The sequence below is a fragment of the Macrotis lagotis genome, chromosome 1 (assembly GCF_037893015.1).
Source record: "Macrotis lagotis isolate mMagLag1 chromosome 1, bilby.v1.9.chrom.fasta, whole genome shotgun sequence".
NCBI lineage: Eukaryota > Metazoa > Chordata > Mammalia > Peramelemorphia > Peramelidae > Macrotis > Macrotis lagotis.
Window position 1 is genome coordinate 733,756,928 of NC_133658.1, and position 14,731 is coordinate 733,771,658.

General features: G+C 33.9%; 1 protein-coding gene across 2 annotated transcripts in view; it reads right to left on the reverse strand.

Annotated features, from left to right (window-relative positions):
• Positions 1-14,731, reverse strand: part of WASF3 (WASP family member 3) — a 194,511-nt gene that overhangs the window by 45,513 nt on the left and 134,267 nt on the right. For both annotated transcript variants that reach the window (XM_074216172.1, XM_074216171.1), the window contains exon 3: positions 7,407-7,549. In XM_074216172.1, coding sequence (XP_074072273.1) covers positions 7,407-7,539 — 133 coding nt within the window. In that variant the 5' untranslated portion in view covers positions 7,540-7,549. The remainder of the gene's footprint in view (positions 1-7,406; positions 7,550-14,731) is intronic.

Genomic DNA, 14,731 nt, shown 5'->3' on the forward strand with positions numbered 1-14,731 from the left:
GCCATTGGGATAAAAACTCCCTCTTTGATAAAAATTGCTGGGATAATTGGAAGTTAGTATGGAAGAAACTTAGATTAGACCAACACCTCACACCCTTTACCAAGATAAGATCCAAATGGTTACAGGACATAGACATAAAAATCAATACTATAAGCAAATTAGAAGATCAAGGACTAGTCTACCTGTCAGATCTATGGAAAGGGGAACAGTCTATGACTAAGGAAGAGTTGGAGAACATCACCAAAAACCAATTAGATGATTTCAATTACATTAAATTAAAAAGCTTTTGCACAGATAAAACCAATGTAATCAAGATCAAAAGAAATGTAGTAAATTGGGAAACAACCTTTATAACTAATGATTCTGACAAAAGACTCATTTCTAAAATATACAGAGAACTGAGCCATATTTTTAAAACAAAAAGCCATTCCCCAATTGACAAATGGTCTAAGGATATGCAAAGGCAATTTACAGATGAGGAGATCAAAGTAATCCATAGCCACATGAAAAAATGCTCTAAATCATTGATTATTAGAGAAATGTAAATTAAAGCTTCTCTGAGGTACCACCTCACACCTCTCAGATTGGCCAGTATGACCAGGAAGCATAATGATCATTGTTGGAAGGGCTGTAGGAAATCTGGGACACCATTACACTGTTGGTGGAGCTGTGAACTCATCCAACCCTTCTGGAGGGCTATTTGGAACTATGCCCAAAGGGCAACAAAAATGAGCATACCCTTTAACCCAGCAATACCACTACTGGGTCTATACCCTGAAGAGCTGAGGGAAAAGGGTAAAAACATTACTTGCACAAAAATATTTATAGCAGCCCTGTTTGTGGTGGCAAAGAATTGGAAATCCAGTAAATGTCCTTCAATTGGGGAATGGCTTAACAAACTGTGGTATATGTATGTCATGGAACACTATTGTTCTATTAGAAACCAGGAGGGATGGGATTTCAGGGAAACCTGGAGGGATCCTGAGTGAGATGAGCAGAACCAGAAAAACACTGTACACCCTAACAGCAACATGAGAGTTATATTCAACCTTGAAGGACTTGCTCATTCCATCAGTGCAACAATCGGGAACAATTTTGGGCTGTCTGCAAAGGACAGTACCATCTGTATCCAGATAAGGAGCTGTGGAGTTTGAACAAAGTGCAAGAACTATTCCCTTTAATTTAGAAAAAGACAGGTATCTTATTGTCTGATCTTGTTACCTCTTAGAATTCTCTTCTCTTTAAGGATATGATTTCTCTCTCTCATCACACCCAATTTGGATCAAGGTACAACATGGAAACAAAGTAAAGACTGACAGAGTGCTATCTGGGTGGGGGGAAGCAAGATTGGGGGAAAATTGTAAAATTCAAATAATATCTTTAATAAAAATAATTTTAAAAAAAAAAAGAATTTGATCTGTGTGGGGGTGGCTAGGTGGCATAGTGGATAAAGCACCAGCCTTGGAGTCAGGAGTACCTGGATTCAAATCTAGTCTCACACTTAATAATTACCTAGCTGTGTGGCCTTGGGCAAGGCACTTAACCCCATTTACCTTGCAAAAACCTAAAAAAAAAAAAGAATTTGATCTGTGGGGGCAGCTAGGTAGTGAAGTAGATAGAGCACCAGCCCTAGAGTCAGGAGTACCCGAGTTCAAATTTGACCTCAGACACTTTATAATTTCCCAGCTCTGTGACCTTGAGCAAGTCACTTGACCACATTGCCTTAAATAAATAAAAATTTAAAAACATAATATGATCTGTGATAAATGAGCATACCCTTCAATCCAGGAATACATATATTGGGTTTATATGCTGAAGAGATCATGAAAAAGGGTAAAAACATCACTTGTACCAATATATTCATTGCAGCCCTGTTTATGGTAGCAAAGAATTAGAATTTGAGTGAATGTCCATCAATTCAGAAATGGCTGAAAAAATTGTGGTATATGTATGTAATGGAACACTATTGTCCTATTTGAAACTATGAATGGGATTTCAGAGAAGATTGGAAGGATTTTCATGAACTGATGCTGAATGAGATGAACAGAACCAGAAGAACACTGTGCACCTGAACAACAACAAGGGGGATCAACATTAACCAATCAAGCCATTAAGGCTTTGCTCATTCCATCCAGTGCAACAATCAGGGACAATTTGGGGGTATCTGTGGTGGAGAATACCATCTATGTCCAGAGAAAGAACTGTGGAGTTTAAACAAAGACCAAAGACTATTACCTTCAATTAAAAAAAATGTCTTATGTACTACATAATTTTGCTATCTCTAATATTTTATTTTTTTCCTCAAGGATATGATTTTTCTTTCAACACATTCAATTATGATCAATGAATATAGCATGGAAACAATATAAAGATTATCAGACTGCCTTCTGTGGAGGGGTGGGGAGGGAAGGGAAGGTGGGGGAAATTATAAACTTCAAAACTTTACAGATAAATGATAGTTAGAAACTACTATTGTATGTAATTGGAAAACAAATATTTATTAAGAGAATAAAGAATTTGATCAGTGCACTTTAAATTTTTGTATTCTTATCAACTGAAGCAATATTTTAATAAACTCAATAGGATTTTAATTTAATTTTCCTCAAATTAAAAATTATTTTTAAACCTATGTAGCACTCTCCATATCAATAGGTATTTCCAAGAGCAAATTTCATTGTTTTTAAGCCTTGAATAAATAGAGAGAACAAGTTGATTCTGAAAGTAGGTCAGTTTTTTGCACATAATTTAATACATGTCTTTTCAGAAAAAAAAAGTCAGTAATTATAAGTACATTTCACAATTTATGTAGCAAACAAGTCCTTTGGCTTGCAGATAAGGTTGCTACTTAAACAATCACAAAATCACCAGCATGTTAGAGCTAGAAGAGATCCTAGAGATTATCTAATCCTTATTTTGCATATGAAGACCTTAATGTTACAAAGTGAATCTGTTGAGTCACTGAATAAAATTATCTCATTATAAATCCGACATTCTTTCAAAAAAACTACACCTCTTCCTCCCAGCCACCTCCCCAAGTATAAATGTTTGTCTAATACCTTTTCTCTAAATGAACACTATATAATAAAACCTGATACTTAGATATCATTTATATTTTGCAAAACTTTTATAGAGGATATCTTATTTGATCCTGTGAGGTAGGTGCCATTATTGATTCCCATTTCATAGAAAATGAGACTAAGGTTGAGATTAAATGACTTTCCTAGGGTCAGTTATTTTGCTGAGGCAAGATTCAAATTCAGGACTTCTTTACACTAAGTCCAGAGTTCTCTATCCATGACAATCCTGAATCTCTAATACTATAAATAATAACTAGGCAAAGATTTGATTAATACATTAAAGAATCAAAAGGTCAGAAGGAACTTCAAAATCCATTTGGTTTAATTTTATACCCGAACAAGAATCTATCCTTCAATATATTCCCCAAGTGACCAATAAATAGTCTTTGAAGAAGGGAGTTAACTACCTCCCTATGTGGCTCATTCTACTTTTGGAGAATTCTTCAAATTAGAAAATTTGAAATTGGGGCAGGGGGAGATCAAGGTTAATTGACTTGCTCATGGTCACAGAGCTAGTATCTGAGACCAGGTTTGAACCCAAGGTCAATACTCTATCCACTGCACTACTTAGTTGCCCCTAAATGGTTTCTTAATTGTCCAATTTAATAATCTTTTCTCAATTCTTATCCTTCCCAGCTTCTCTGTAGTCTTTAACACTGTTGATCATACTCTTCTCCTTGATAATCTCTTCTCTCTGTTTTTTCTGTCACCATTTTGTCTATCTGATTACTCCTCAGTCTCTTCTGCTAGATCTTCATCCAAGTCATCCACTTACAATGGGTGTCCCCTAAAGGATCTATTCTGAGTCCTCTTTTCTTCTCCCTCTACTATTTCACTTGGTGCTCTCATCAGTTCCCATAGATTCAATTATCATCTCTATGCTGATGTTTCTTAAATCAACTTATACAGCCCTAATCTTTATGCCCACTTTCAAACTTACACCTACAATTATTAATTATACATCTCAAACTAAATATTTTGAAGACATTTTAAGTTCAATGCATCTAAAAATGAAGTCATTATATTTCCACCAAAAAACATTTTCCTCTTCCTAATTTCTAATTGTAGAAAGTACCATCATCCACGCTCCCTTACCATTCCCCCCCTCCCCTCAACAGTGAACAGTCAGGTAACATTGTATATACATATTTGTGATAAACATGTTTAGAGATTAATCATTTCAGTATGGGGAATTAGAATTAAGGGAAAAGATACATAAGATCCATTTTTCATAAAGTGTTCAACAGATTATGAAGGGCTTTTTGTTTTCTTGAAATTTTTAAAATTTTGTTTTGTTTCATTTTGTTTTTCTTCCTCTGGATGGGGATAGCATTGTCCATAGCTGGTCTAATACAGTTGTCCTAGCTCTCTGAACTTCTGAGAGGAGCCACTTCCATCAAGGTTGAAGGAAACTGTCCTTATTCCCTTATCCTTGGACTCCTACACCAGCCTGCACTGGTCTACCTGTGTCAAGTCTTTCTCCACTCTAGTCCATTCTTTACTCAGCTATCAAAATGATCTCATTGATCATGACACCTCTACTTCCTTTTCCTGCAGTAAGTTATATTATTTCCTTATCACTTCCAGGATCCTCTCTTTATCATTCAAAGCCCATCATAATCTGGCACCCCTGGACAAATACCAATCTTGTTGTTTACCCTTTAAAATTCCTCCCGATCTCCCTCTCCCTCAGTTTCCACTAGCAAATACTTGCTTTTTTCTTATCCTCAAATTTCCAGGCCATAGAACAGAGCCTGGAACATAATAGATGCTTTATAATAAATATTTGACTGATTGATTGATTAATGACTCATTAGAATCTCATGATCATTTAACTATCCCCTTATTGTTGAATATTTAGGATATTTTCTTTCTTTTTGTTTTATAAGTATTTGTTTTGGAAGGGATTTTTGACAATTACATACAATGTTACTATGAAAATTTTGAACATAAAGGACTTTCTTGTTAGAGGGAATATCAAATCCTTGTGTATAACTAAAAACTTTATTCTCTGAATAATTTTAAAGTAAAGATTATAAACACAATCTTTTTATATTTCCAATAAGGAAATTATTGGGTAAAAAAGTATGATTATCTTAGTAACTTTTACTGCATTTTACACTGCTTTATGCTTAACAGATATTATTGCATATTGCCAAAAACCTTGAAACAAGCAAATAATTAAAAAAGAGATATGAGTAGTTGGTTTTTACCCCATAGATGATGTCTTGTCCATATTTTATATAAAGATTAATAATGCAATTTAAATTTAAATCAAGGACTTTGAAAAGCATTTCATGAAATATTCTTTGTGTTTTCTTCTTAAGCCCTCTTGCAGATGCTTTTACTTAACTTAGACTTCACTTCTTATGCCTTCAGCCTTAATACTTGTAGTTGATGATCTTTAAGTCACTTTTTTGGTATTAATAAGTTTTGAAATTTTTCTCTCATGTCTTCTTTATATACTTTGTGAATCAATCTCTCAATAGTGCCACAAATGTGAAGTTCTAGCAAGGATGCTGGAACAACATACACAACACATATAACAATATGAGATTTGCTATGATGACTGGCAGGAAATATGTGGAACCTAGTCTGCAGTGAACTTGTGGTGAATTGGGTGGCAAAAGACAAATAGCTAAACTCTGCACACAGCCTAATCAGGTTAATTCCCCATCTTTTATTCTTTAGTGTCATTTCTACCTTCCATAAACCCAACCATTACAAAGTCCAAGTGTGTTGGTTATCCTATCTTTGATGGTGAAAAATTTGTTATAAAAATGTTTACAAATATTTTACATTTTTATTCTATTTGTTATCCTGTTTTTGTCCTTGGATTCCTGTTCAGTAGAGACTCTCACCAAGTTTTCCTTATGTTGGTTTTACTGCCTCTATTTCACTCTGTTTTAAGGTACTTTAGAAAGGATATTCATGGATCTTATTTTTGATTAAATATTAGTTTAGATGCAACACTGATTATGTAAAATCTTGATCTACATTTTCAATTTCAGGTCAACAAAGAAAAATTTTAGAGAGTAAGAGAATATTTAACTTATAATTATAAAACCACTTAATTATAATAAACTGAATTGCTTTCAGGAAGTTAGTGAATATTTTACTTCCAACCACTTCTCAATAATGTCTTTTTTATAATCCTTTACTCAAAGTATGTAAAATTATATAATGATGTTTGTTTTACTTGTTTGAAAAGAAGGAAAATCTTAAAAACAAGACCCCAAAGAAATTGAAGATCATAAATCTTGTGCTTTTCTAGGTAGGTAGTATAAATGTGATTTCAAATAGGTTCAAAGATTACATATAAGTATTTAGCATCTCAAGAATTTCCACTGAGTTCTTATTAAAAGTAGAAAAGACAGAATTCAGTGTATTTGAAATTTCTGAAAGAAATTAAGAGCATTTATATATTACCCCTTGAAAAGTCAGTTTAAAGTGGCTCAGCCAACATAGCTAAAATCTTTTTAAAAATATTGTCAATCATAAAGAATTCATATTTATTTCATTTACAAGTATTAATGATGAAGGCATAAGAAGCGAAGTCTAAGTTAAGTAAAAGCATCTGCAAGTGAGCTTAAGGAGAGTTTAAAAAACTAACAATATTTCATGAACTTCTTTGCAAAGTCCATGATTTAAATTTAAGTTGCATTATTAATCTTTATATATAATATGGACCAATCATCTAAGGGCTAAAAAAATCAAAACAGCTCATGTCTCTTTTTAATTATTTGCTGCAGAAGTATCTTATCTATTTAAAAAATTAATAAAATTCTAAACATACCTTTTCAAATACTCAGAATTACAGACTGTTACATCTAAAAAAGTGACTCAGAAATTGGCTGACTCAACTAATTCATCTTACAGGTGTTGAAACAGAAAACTTGAGAAGTGAAATAATTTTTTCACATTCCCAGCCAATTAGAGGCAAAATCAAGATTTTACTTATTTCACTTGACTATAATCAAAAAATGACCCCCCCAAAAGATATAAATATTAACATTAATGGGAGTCCTTGATGCATTCATCTGAAGCACTGGTTTTATTTAAACAACTTAATAGAATTCCATGTTCAGAATGATTTACTACTATTTCTGCCTGATGCTAGGGAGATGGAATTTTTAAAATGGCAGAGGGTCATGTCTTTATCTAAACTAAGTAAACTAATGCACTCTCACGGATTTCAAGTAGTTTCACTAATACCAGAGGACGCTCCTCTATCAGAATACATCTTCACATTTTCAAAATACTTTACTAACATCAAAATGAATAGATTATCACTGATCATCAAAAAACCTTTTCAGGAAGGAAACTTACTTAGACTGCTTAACTGTCGTATGATAGCTGCAAGGGTACTATTGGTTACACATTCCAATTCACTGGAAATCCCTTCTGGTAGTGCTCCTCGGCAGAGATGCCTGGGTTCAATGTTCCTCTTGACTAAAGGCATGGTTTACAGTCTGCAATTTAAAAAAAACCATTTATGAATAACATAAACATTCACATCTTAACAATCTAAGAATTATGGTAACACAAGGAAATGATAAACCTTCTAGTACTAGGTGTTATTATATCTTGCCCATAGTGCTAAACCTATATCAATAATCTGATGGTGAGATCCACACCCAGAATAGATTTTAAATAAATACTTATGTAGTACATTATATTATCAAGTAGCACAAATTTAAAAAATTTGATCCTTACAATAACTCTGTGAAGAAATTAGTTACAATAAATATCTTTGCAAGATAGTGGGGTTAAGTGACATGCCCAAGGTCATACAGCTAGGTAATTAGTGTCTGAGGCGGGATTTGAATTCAGGTCCTCTTGACTCCAAGGCCAACACTCTTTCCACTGCACCACCTAGCTGCCCCCACAACAAATATTAATAAATATTCTGTTCAATTCTCTATCTCATGTTTCTGATTACTTCCTGTTGGCTCACTATCTGTTTCTTCTGCACCTAATACCTAAACAGGTGGGAATAATTAATGAAGTTATTGAATACTTGTGGTTCTAACTACTCTTCTAACCCCAGATGAGACAAGTAGTTACAAGAAGATAAAAGGAAATGTCTCATCCATTACTAAGGAATGATGAAGACATTTCATAATTAATGTATATGAAAAGATGATGAAAACAAAAGGGAACAAAAAATTAAAGAAACAGTAAAATATATCATTAAAAATGCTAATGAAAAGGTTTACAGAACAACAAGCTAACATTTTTTTCTTGAAGAGAGTCTACATGGAAAAAATATACTTATAAGATAGATCAGAATTCTACAATTGAAAGTAGAGAAAACAAGCCACTGTTAAATTCTATTGCAAACTGGGAAATACAGGTGAGAAATATACTAAAAGTCCAGAAGGACCAATTCCATGACAACTAGAAAAAGTGTTAAGTGGGATTTAAAAAACTTGAGAACAACAAATGAGAATGATTGCAGAGAAGGACATAAAGTAAATACTAAACATTTATGAGCAGAGGGGGAAAATAGAGCAAAAGATTTCGATGGTTAATGTACACACACACACACACACACATACACACACACACACACACACACACACACACACACACACATATATATATATATATATATATATATATATATATATATATAGTATTTATAATAAATACCATTATAGTATAAACAAAAGGATAGCTAATTGTCTAGAGCTCTGAGCCTGAGGTCAAGAAGACCTGAGTTTAGATCCAGTCACAAATACTAGCTATGCAACCCTGGGCAAGTTCTTTAACCACTGTCTGCTTCAGTTTCCTCATCTGTAAAATGGGAATAATAACAAAGTCTACTTTTCAGGGTAGTTTTGAGGATCAAATGAGAATAATTGTAAAGCACATAACATATTACCTATAGATACATGGTTGGTTACTTGTCCTTCATTCTCAAAGAGGACCAAAATGACATCACTATGTTAGAGTCAAGTTCCAGTGTGTCCAATTGCAGCTGACCAGACATGTGCTGCTACCACAGGTTGGAAATAAATAGTCCATATGAAATGGGTGAGTTCTTTAAATTTTAACATTCAAGTTTCTTTTAAGCTACTATAATTCTACTTTGCTCATCCAGCACTTTCTCTGATGAGGATCCACCATGCTGGCTGATCCCATGCTGTACAATTAATTCTAAAGTTCTTAAGGGGAACCTTGAGAGTGTTCTTGTATCACTTCTCCTGACTCCCTTGTGAGCACTTGTTTTGTGTGAGTTCTCCATAAAATATTCCTTTCAGCAAGCATATGCCTGGTGTTCTATTAACATGACTAGCCCATCTAAGTTGCACTCTCTGTAGTAACATTTGAATACTGGGAAGTATAGCTTGAGAAATGACCACAGGGTCTGGTATCTTCTCCTGCCTGGTGATCTTCAGAATCTTCCCAAGACAATTCAAATAAAAGGGATTCAGTTTCCTGGCATGGTGCTGGTAGGCTGTCCAGGTTTCATAGGCATATGGCAATAAGTTTAGCACAATAACTTTGTAGACCTTGAGTCTGATACCCAGTCTAATGCCTCCTCTCTCCCACACAGTAGGCACTATATAAAAGCTAGCTATTATTGCAAAGAATGAATGGCTGCATTCATCAGCAATCAATGTCATGGTAGTCTTTCAAAATGTGTTTCCCATGAAATATCTTTTATTTTAGAGTTTCTCAAGTGAGATAATATATGGAAAGCACTTTGCAAATCTGTAAGCATAATATGATATAAATCTCAACTGTTAACATTAGAGTCAAAGACTAGATCTGTTATATCATTGTAATAAGGAAGTCCTAGGTGAGAAAGCCCCTTCTGCTAATTCACATAGTCATCTTCTCTGCAACTTATAATTTGAGAAAGTTGCCTACAATACTGAGAGGTCAACTAACATTATCATATTTAGCATTGATTTTCTGTTTCACAAAATATTTGTAAACTTAACAGAACCCACCTTCCTCATTCTACTCTATAAGTCATCTGTCAGTCCTATAAACAATCCATTCAACAAGGATAACTATATTCAATATAAAGTTGTCTCCTGACCAACTGTTCCTTGGCAATATGTAGCTGCCCACTCTTGTTCATTATGACCCTCTTCATTATACTTTTAATAACCTGCAAATTCAGTGTTTAATAAACAGTAGTAAAGTATTATCTAGAGTCTTAAAAATGCTGTTGGAAGACTTATGAGGTTACGAAGATGGGCCATGAACGTGTGTGTGTGTGTGTGTGTTTGTATGTATATGTGTTTATGTAGACTTTGTGTGTGTTTATATAGACAGTCAGAAAAGTGATATAAAAGATATCAGAAAAATGAATGACTGGAAAAGGAAAAGGATTTCTCATGCAGTTATAGCAAAAGATAACTGATGGATGCACCAAATGCTCCATTAGTACTCATGTAACATCAAAAGATGTAAAGATAGATATCTAGCATATTGATGGGAATGAATATGATGGGATGTCTATGGACACAGCCAAGAAACATAGGAAATGAAGACAAGGTTGGGTTATAATCTTCACTAATGAAGCTAGCATGAACATCAATGAACTCTTAGTTTCATACAAGTAACTGGCATATAATGGGAGTCTCATTTAGATGCCTTTACCTGTCACAGAGGTATCTTGAATATACTCAAAGTTATATGGATATAGCACCAGTTCTCCAGGCTCCAGCAATCAGGAAAGTCTCTGAATTGAGGCTATTGATAGACTATTGTAGGTAATATTACCTCCTCTTTCAAAGGTTAGTCTCTGTGTTAAATTTCTCTTTGTTTTCTTTTAAGAGTACAACTGTTGAAAACCATTTACAAAATACTTAATAAGGCAATTGGGTATAAGTTTCATTGATGGGTTGGGGGATCATTACAATAATAAAATCATGGATCCTTGAAGTATGACTCTACTATAGCTCTTCTCTCCTCCTTTATCAGGAGCTAATGCCCAGAATTTTGCCATCTTCTCTATTCCTTGAAATGTTCCTGACAATTTCCAAGCACAAGGAAGTTAAAAGTGTTTATCAATCAAGATATTTTTGACTCTCTTTTCCAATTCTATGAAAGAGGTTTCTAAATTCCTTCTTAAAAGTCTGTAATTAACCTGAATTGTTTTCTCAGCTTTCCAATTGTGTTAAATGCTCTGTTATTTATTGTTTCCCAGTGGACAAAATTTTTTCTGATATTAAGCAGAATTTTGAATTAACTCTGGAAAAAGTTAGAGCCATGCTGGATTAGTCTTTTTTTTCTTTTGAAAAATGCTTCTCTCTGGGAAAAATATAGCATAATTATTAACAAAATACCCACAAGGGTTTCACAGTCAAAATGCCTGTGCTAACTAAAGTAGAGCAAAAAGAAGACATCACCTCAAATTTGATTTTATGAGATGTGAACAATTCAAATTATATATAAAAAGCTTTTAAAATTCTAAAAGAAAGAACAATGCTCTTATAAAATAATTTTAATTAACTTTATTATGCTATGGTTTACTATAGTAGACATTGGTTAATTTATTCTATTCTACTATATGTAATGCTAATTTTTTAAAAAGTAATTCCTGACCTCAATAAACTTGAATTGTACTAAAGCTAAGGGGACAATTTTTATTTATACAAATAAATGCTGGGTATATCATGATAATCTTATCTGGAAGATAGCACCAAACATGAGTTTTGAAACATTTTAATAAAAAGGAGCCAAGTGAGAAGGGAATATATAACAGCAATGGGAGATAGATTGTTTAAAACATGACAAATTTCAATAATAGCAAACAAGTCAGTTTTGCAAGCATATAGAATATATGAAAGGAGGCTGTATGGAATAATTCTGAAGTGGTAAACTAGAGACAAATTGATAAAGTTCTCTAATGAAAAGATGGAAAGTGTGCAATTTATCCTAGATGCAACAATAAACTTCTGTAGATTATTGAACATTTTAATACTATGTTGAATATGATTTAGAAATATCATTTTGACAGTCAAGTGAGGGATTGTTTTGCAAATGTACAGGTAAGAAACTAAGGAGAGCAATTAGTAAACTCATAAAATAGTCCAAGAAAGAGGCTATGAAGAACTGAACTAGGTAGTATACACTTTATATGTAAAGAGAAAGGAATAGTGTGGAGGGAGAAATGATTGAATTGGATAAGGGTTAATGATTGGACAAGGAGAGTGGGGGAAAGTGAAAAGTAAAGGCTGACTCCAAGGCTATAAGGCTGATTGTATGGAGAAATGGTGATGCAGTAGGGTAACAGGATCACAGATTTAAAGTTGGAAGGGACCTCAGAGGTCATCTAATATACATGCACCCTTCAAAGAAGAGAATGAGTAAATGATATCACCAGGAAAACGTATGCCAGGAAGAGAAGATAGCAAGGTCAAGGAATGATAAGGGGAAAATCAGAGAAAGAAGGGAAGATTTAGCAGCATGTTGAGTAGCTTCCAGGTTGTGAACTAATGGGAGTCCATAGACAGTAAATGAAGTATGGACAAACATAAATAAGTTTGTAATCTGCATCAGTGGAAGAAATATTCAAATTGATGAGATGACAGATACATTTGAGTAACATCAAGTTTTTCACAGAAATTTCTCTACCTCTTTATCCTTACAACTGATGAAAGTACATTACTTCTATCTATCTTCATGCTGGTATTTTTGAAAATGTTTCTCATGAGCACTGAAATATCATCATGTCCCATTAAGTGATGGTTTTTATTATCTTTGAAAGAAGCCTAAAACCTACTCCACCAACTCTTTTATTTACTTGCCTTCCTGAGTGAGTTTATGAGCCATCCTTGCATCTAGTAACAATTATCTCTTGTTTTCTGATTTCACTTTCAGAGAGAATGTCAAGATTCATAGAATTCAGCTCCTCTGGCAAGATAGAATTGATATTCAGAGTCTCAGAGAGTCATCACAGACTGTCTAAATTCTGAAATTTTTAATGCCCTCTGCCTCCTTTTTGCTACTCTCCCACCATAACTGTAGAAGTAAGAGACAGACCTAGAGTGAGGGCCATTTTATATCTTTGTTTTATGAGATGCCAGGACTATTAACTTTTAGTCAGATGATGAACAACTCCAAACTTAGCAAGGCTAATTCTCAGGAAGCTGACCTAAATTGACTGTCATTGGGGCTCTGTACTTAAAAGAACAAACTGCCTAATTTGTTATATCTGATGAGATAGTACAGGTAAAGCACTCAGCAGGTAGGTGATGAGAAGGTGGTGCTGGGGTCATTAGGATCTAAATTCAAATGTGATCTTAGGCACTTACGTCCAAGCAAATCATTTAACTCTATTTGCCTCTCAATTGTAAAATGAAGTGGAGATGACAATCTACTCCAGTGTCTTTGCCTAGAAAACACCAAAAGGAATCACAGTAGTTTGGACATGACTAAAAATGGCTATCAAGAACAAAAGCTTAGTATCTGCCTGGCACATGAAAGATGTTAAATAAATGCTTATTCCCTTCCCATTAGTTGCATGCTTAATGCACCGCATAAGAATAACATACAAAAAGGTACTTAAATGTTTATTTACTGATTTGTAAATTAAATAAAATATTATTTGGAAAAATAAAACTGCTAAAACCTATATATTATCTATAAATTTTAGATTATCCTGTAGCATTTTTAATCCATGAAGCCCTGGGGCAAATCATCGACCTGACTTCTCCCTCCAAATTGGGCAGAAAATTTGGAATTAACCACATAATTAATAATAAACATGATTATTATGAACCCCTTTGAGTTTTTCAAAGCATCCTTATGTTCAAGTTCTTTCATTCCCCTCCACAGTCACAGTATTTAGTGTATCCAGGTTGATGTTATAATCATTTTAGACCTGGGGAGATTGAGGCAAAAAGGAGTAAAAGAAATAGCTGAAGGTCAAGAAAATTGTTAGCTGTGGCTCTAGAACTTGAAATATAATTCGATTAAGATAGCACTGTGAGGGGTAGCTAGCCAATCTTTCAGGATCTTGAATCTACTTAGTATGCAGCTTTTGTCTACATTTTATTTGCCCTAGATATAAAAAGCCCCAAGACTAATCTCCATGGTAAAAATTCACTAAGTTTTCCCAGGGGTTAGCACTGCATCTGATCCAATATAACCTTCAAGGTGGCTGTACAATGTCGTATAAACTATAGCTTCAGGGACAGCTAGGTGGTGCAGTGGATAGAGCACTAGCCCTGGAGTCAGGAAGACCAGAGTTCAAATCTGATCTCAGACATTTAATAATTACCTAGCTGTGTGACCTTAGGTAAGTCACTTAATCCCCATTGCCTTAAATAAATAAAATTTTTAAAAAAATAAACTATATCTCCCTAAATTAGTGTTGAGAATGTCATGTAAAGAAAAAAACATTAATAAAATACAGATAGATTATGGTCACTGCATTCACATGGTCTATCTATTATAATCAAAATATTAGTCTGAGTCATTTGTTCTTCAAGAGGGAAGTATTTTTTACTTTAACATTATTTAATGGGGCAGTTAAGTGGAGTCAGGAGGACCTGAGTTCAAATCCAGATTCAGACACTTAGTCATTATCTAGCTGTGTGACAGATCACTTAACCCCATTGCCTTTCAAAAATAAAAAAAAACTAAAATAAACTATTTAATCAACTCATAATTGTTTTCCTTATGCA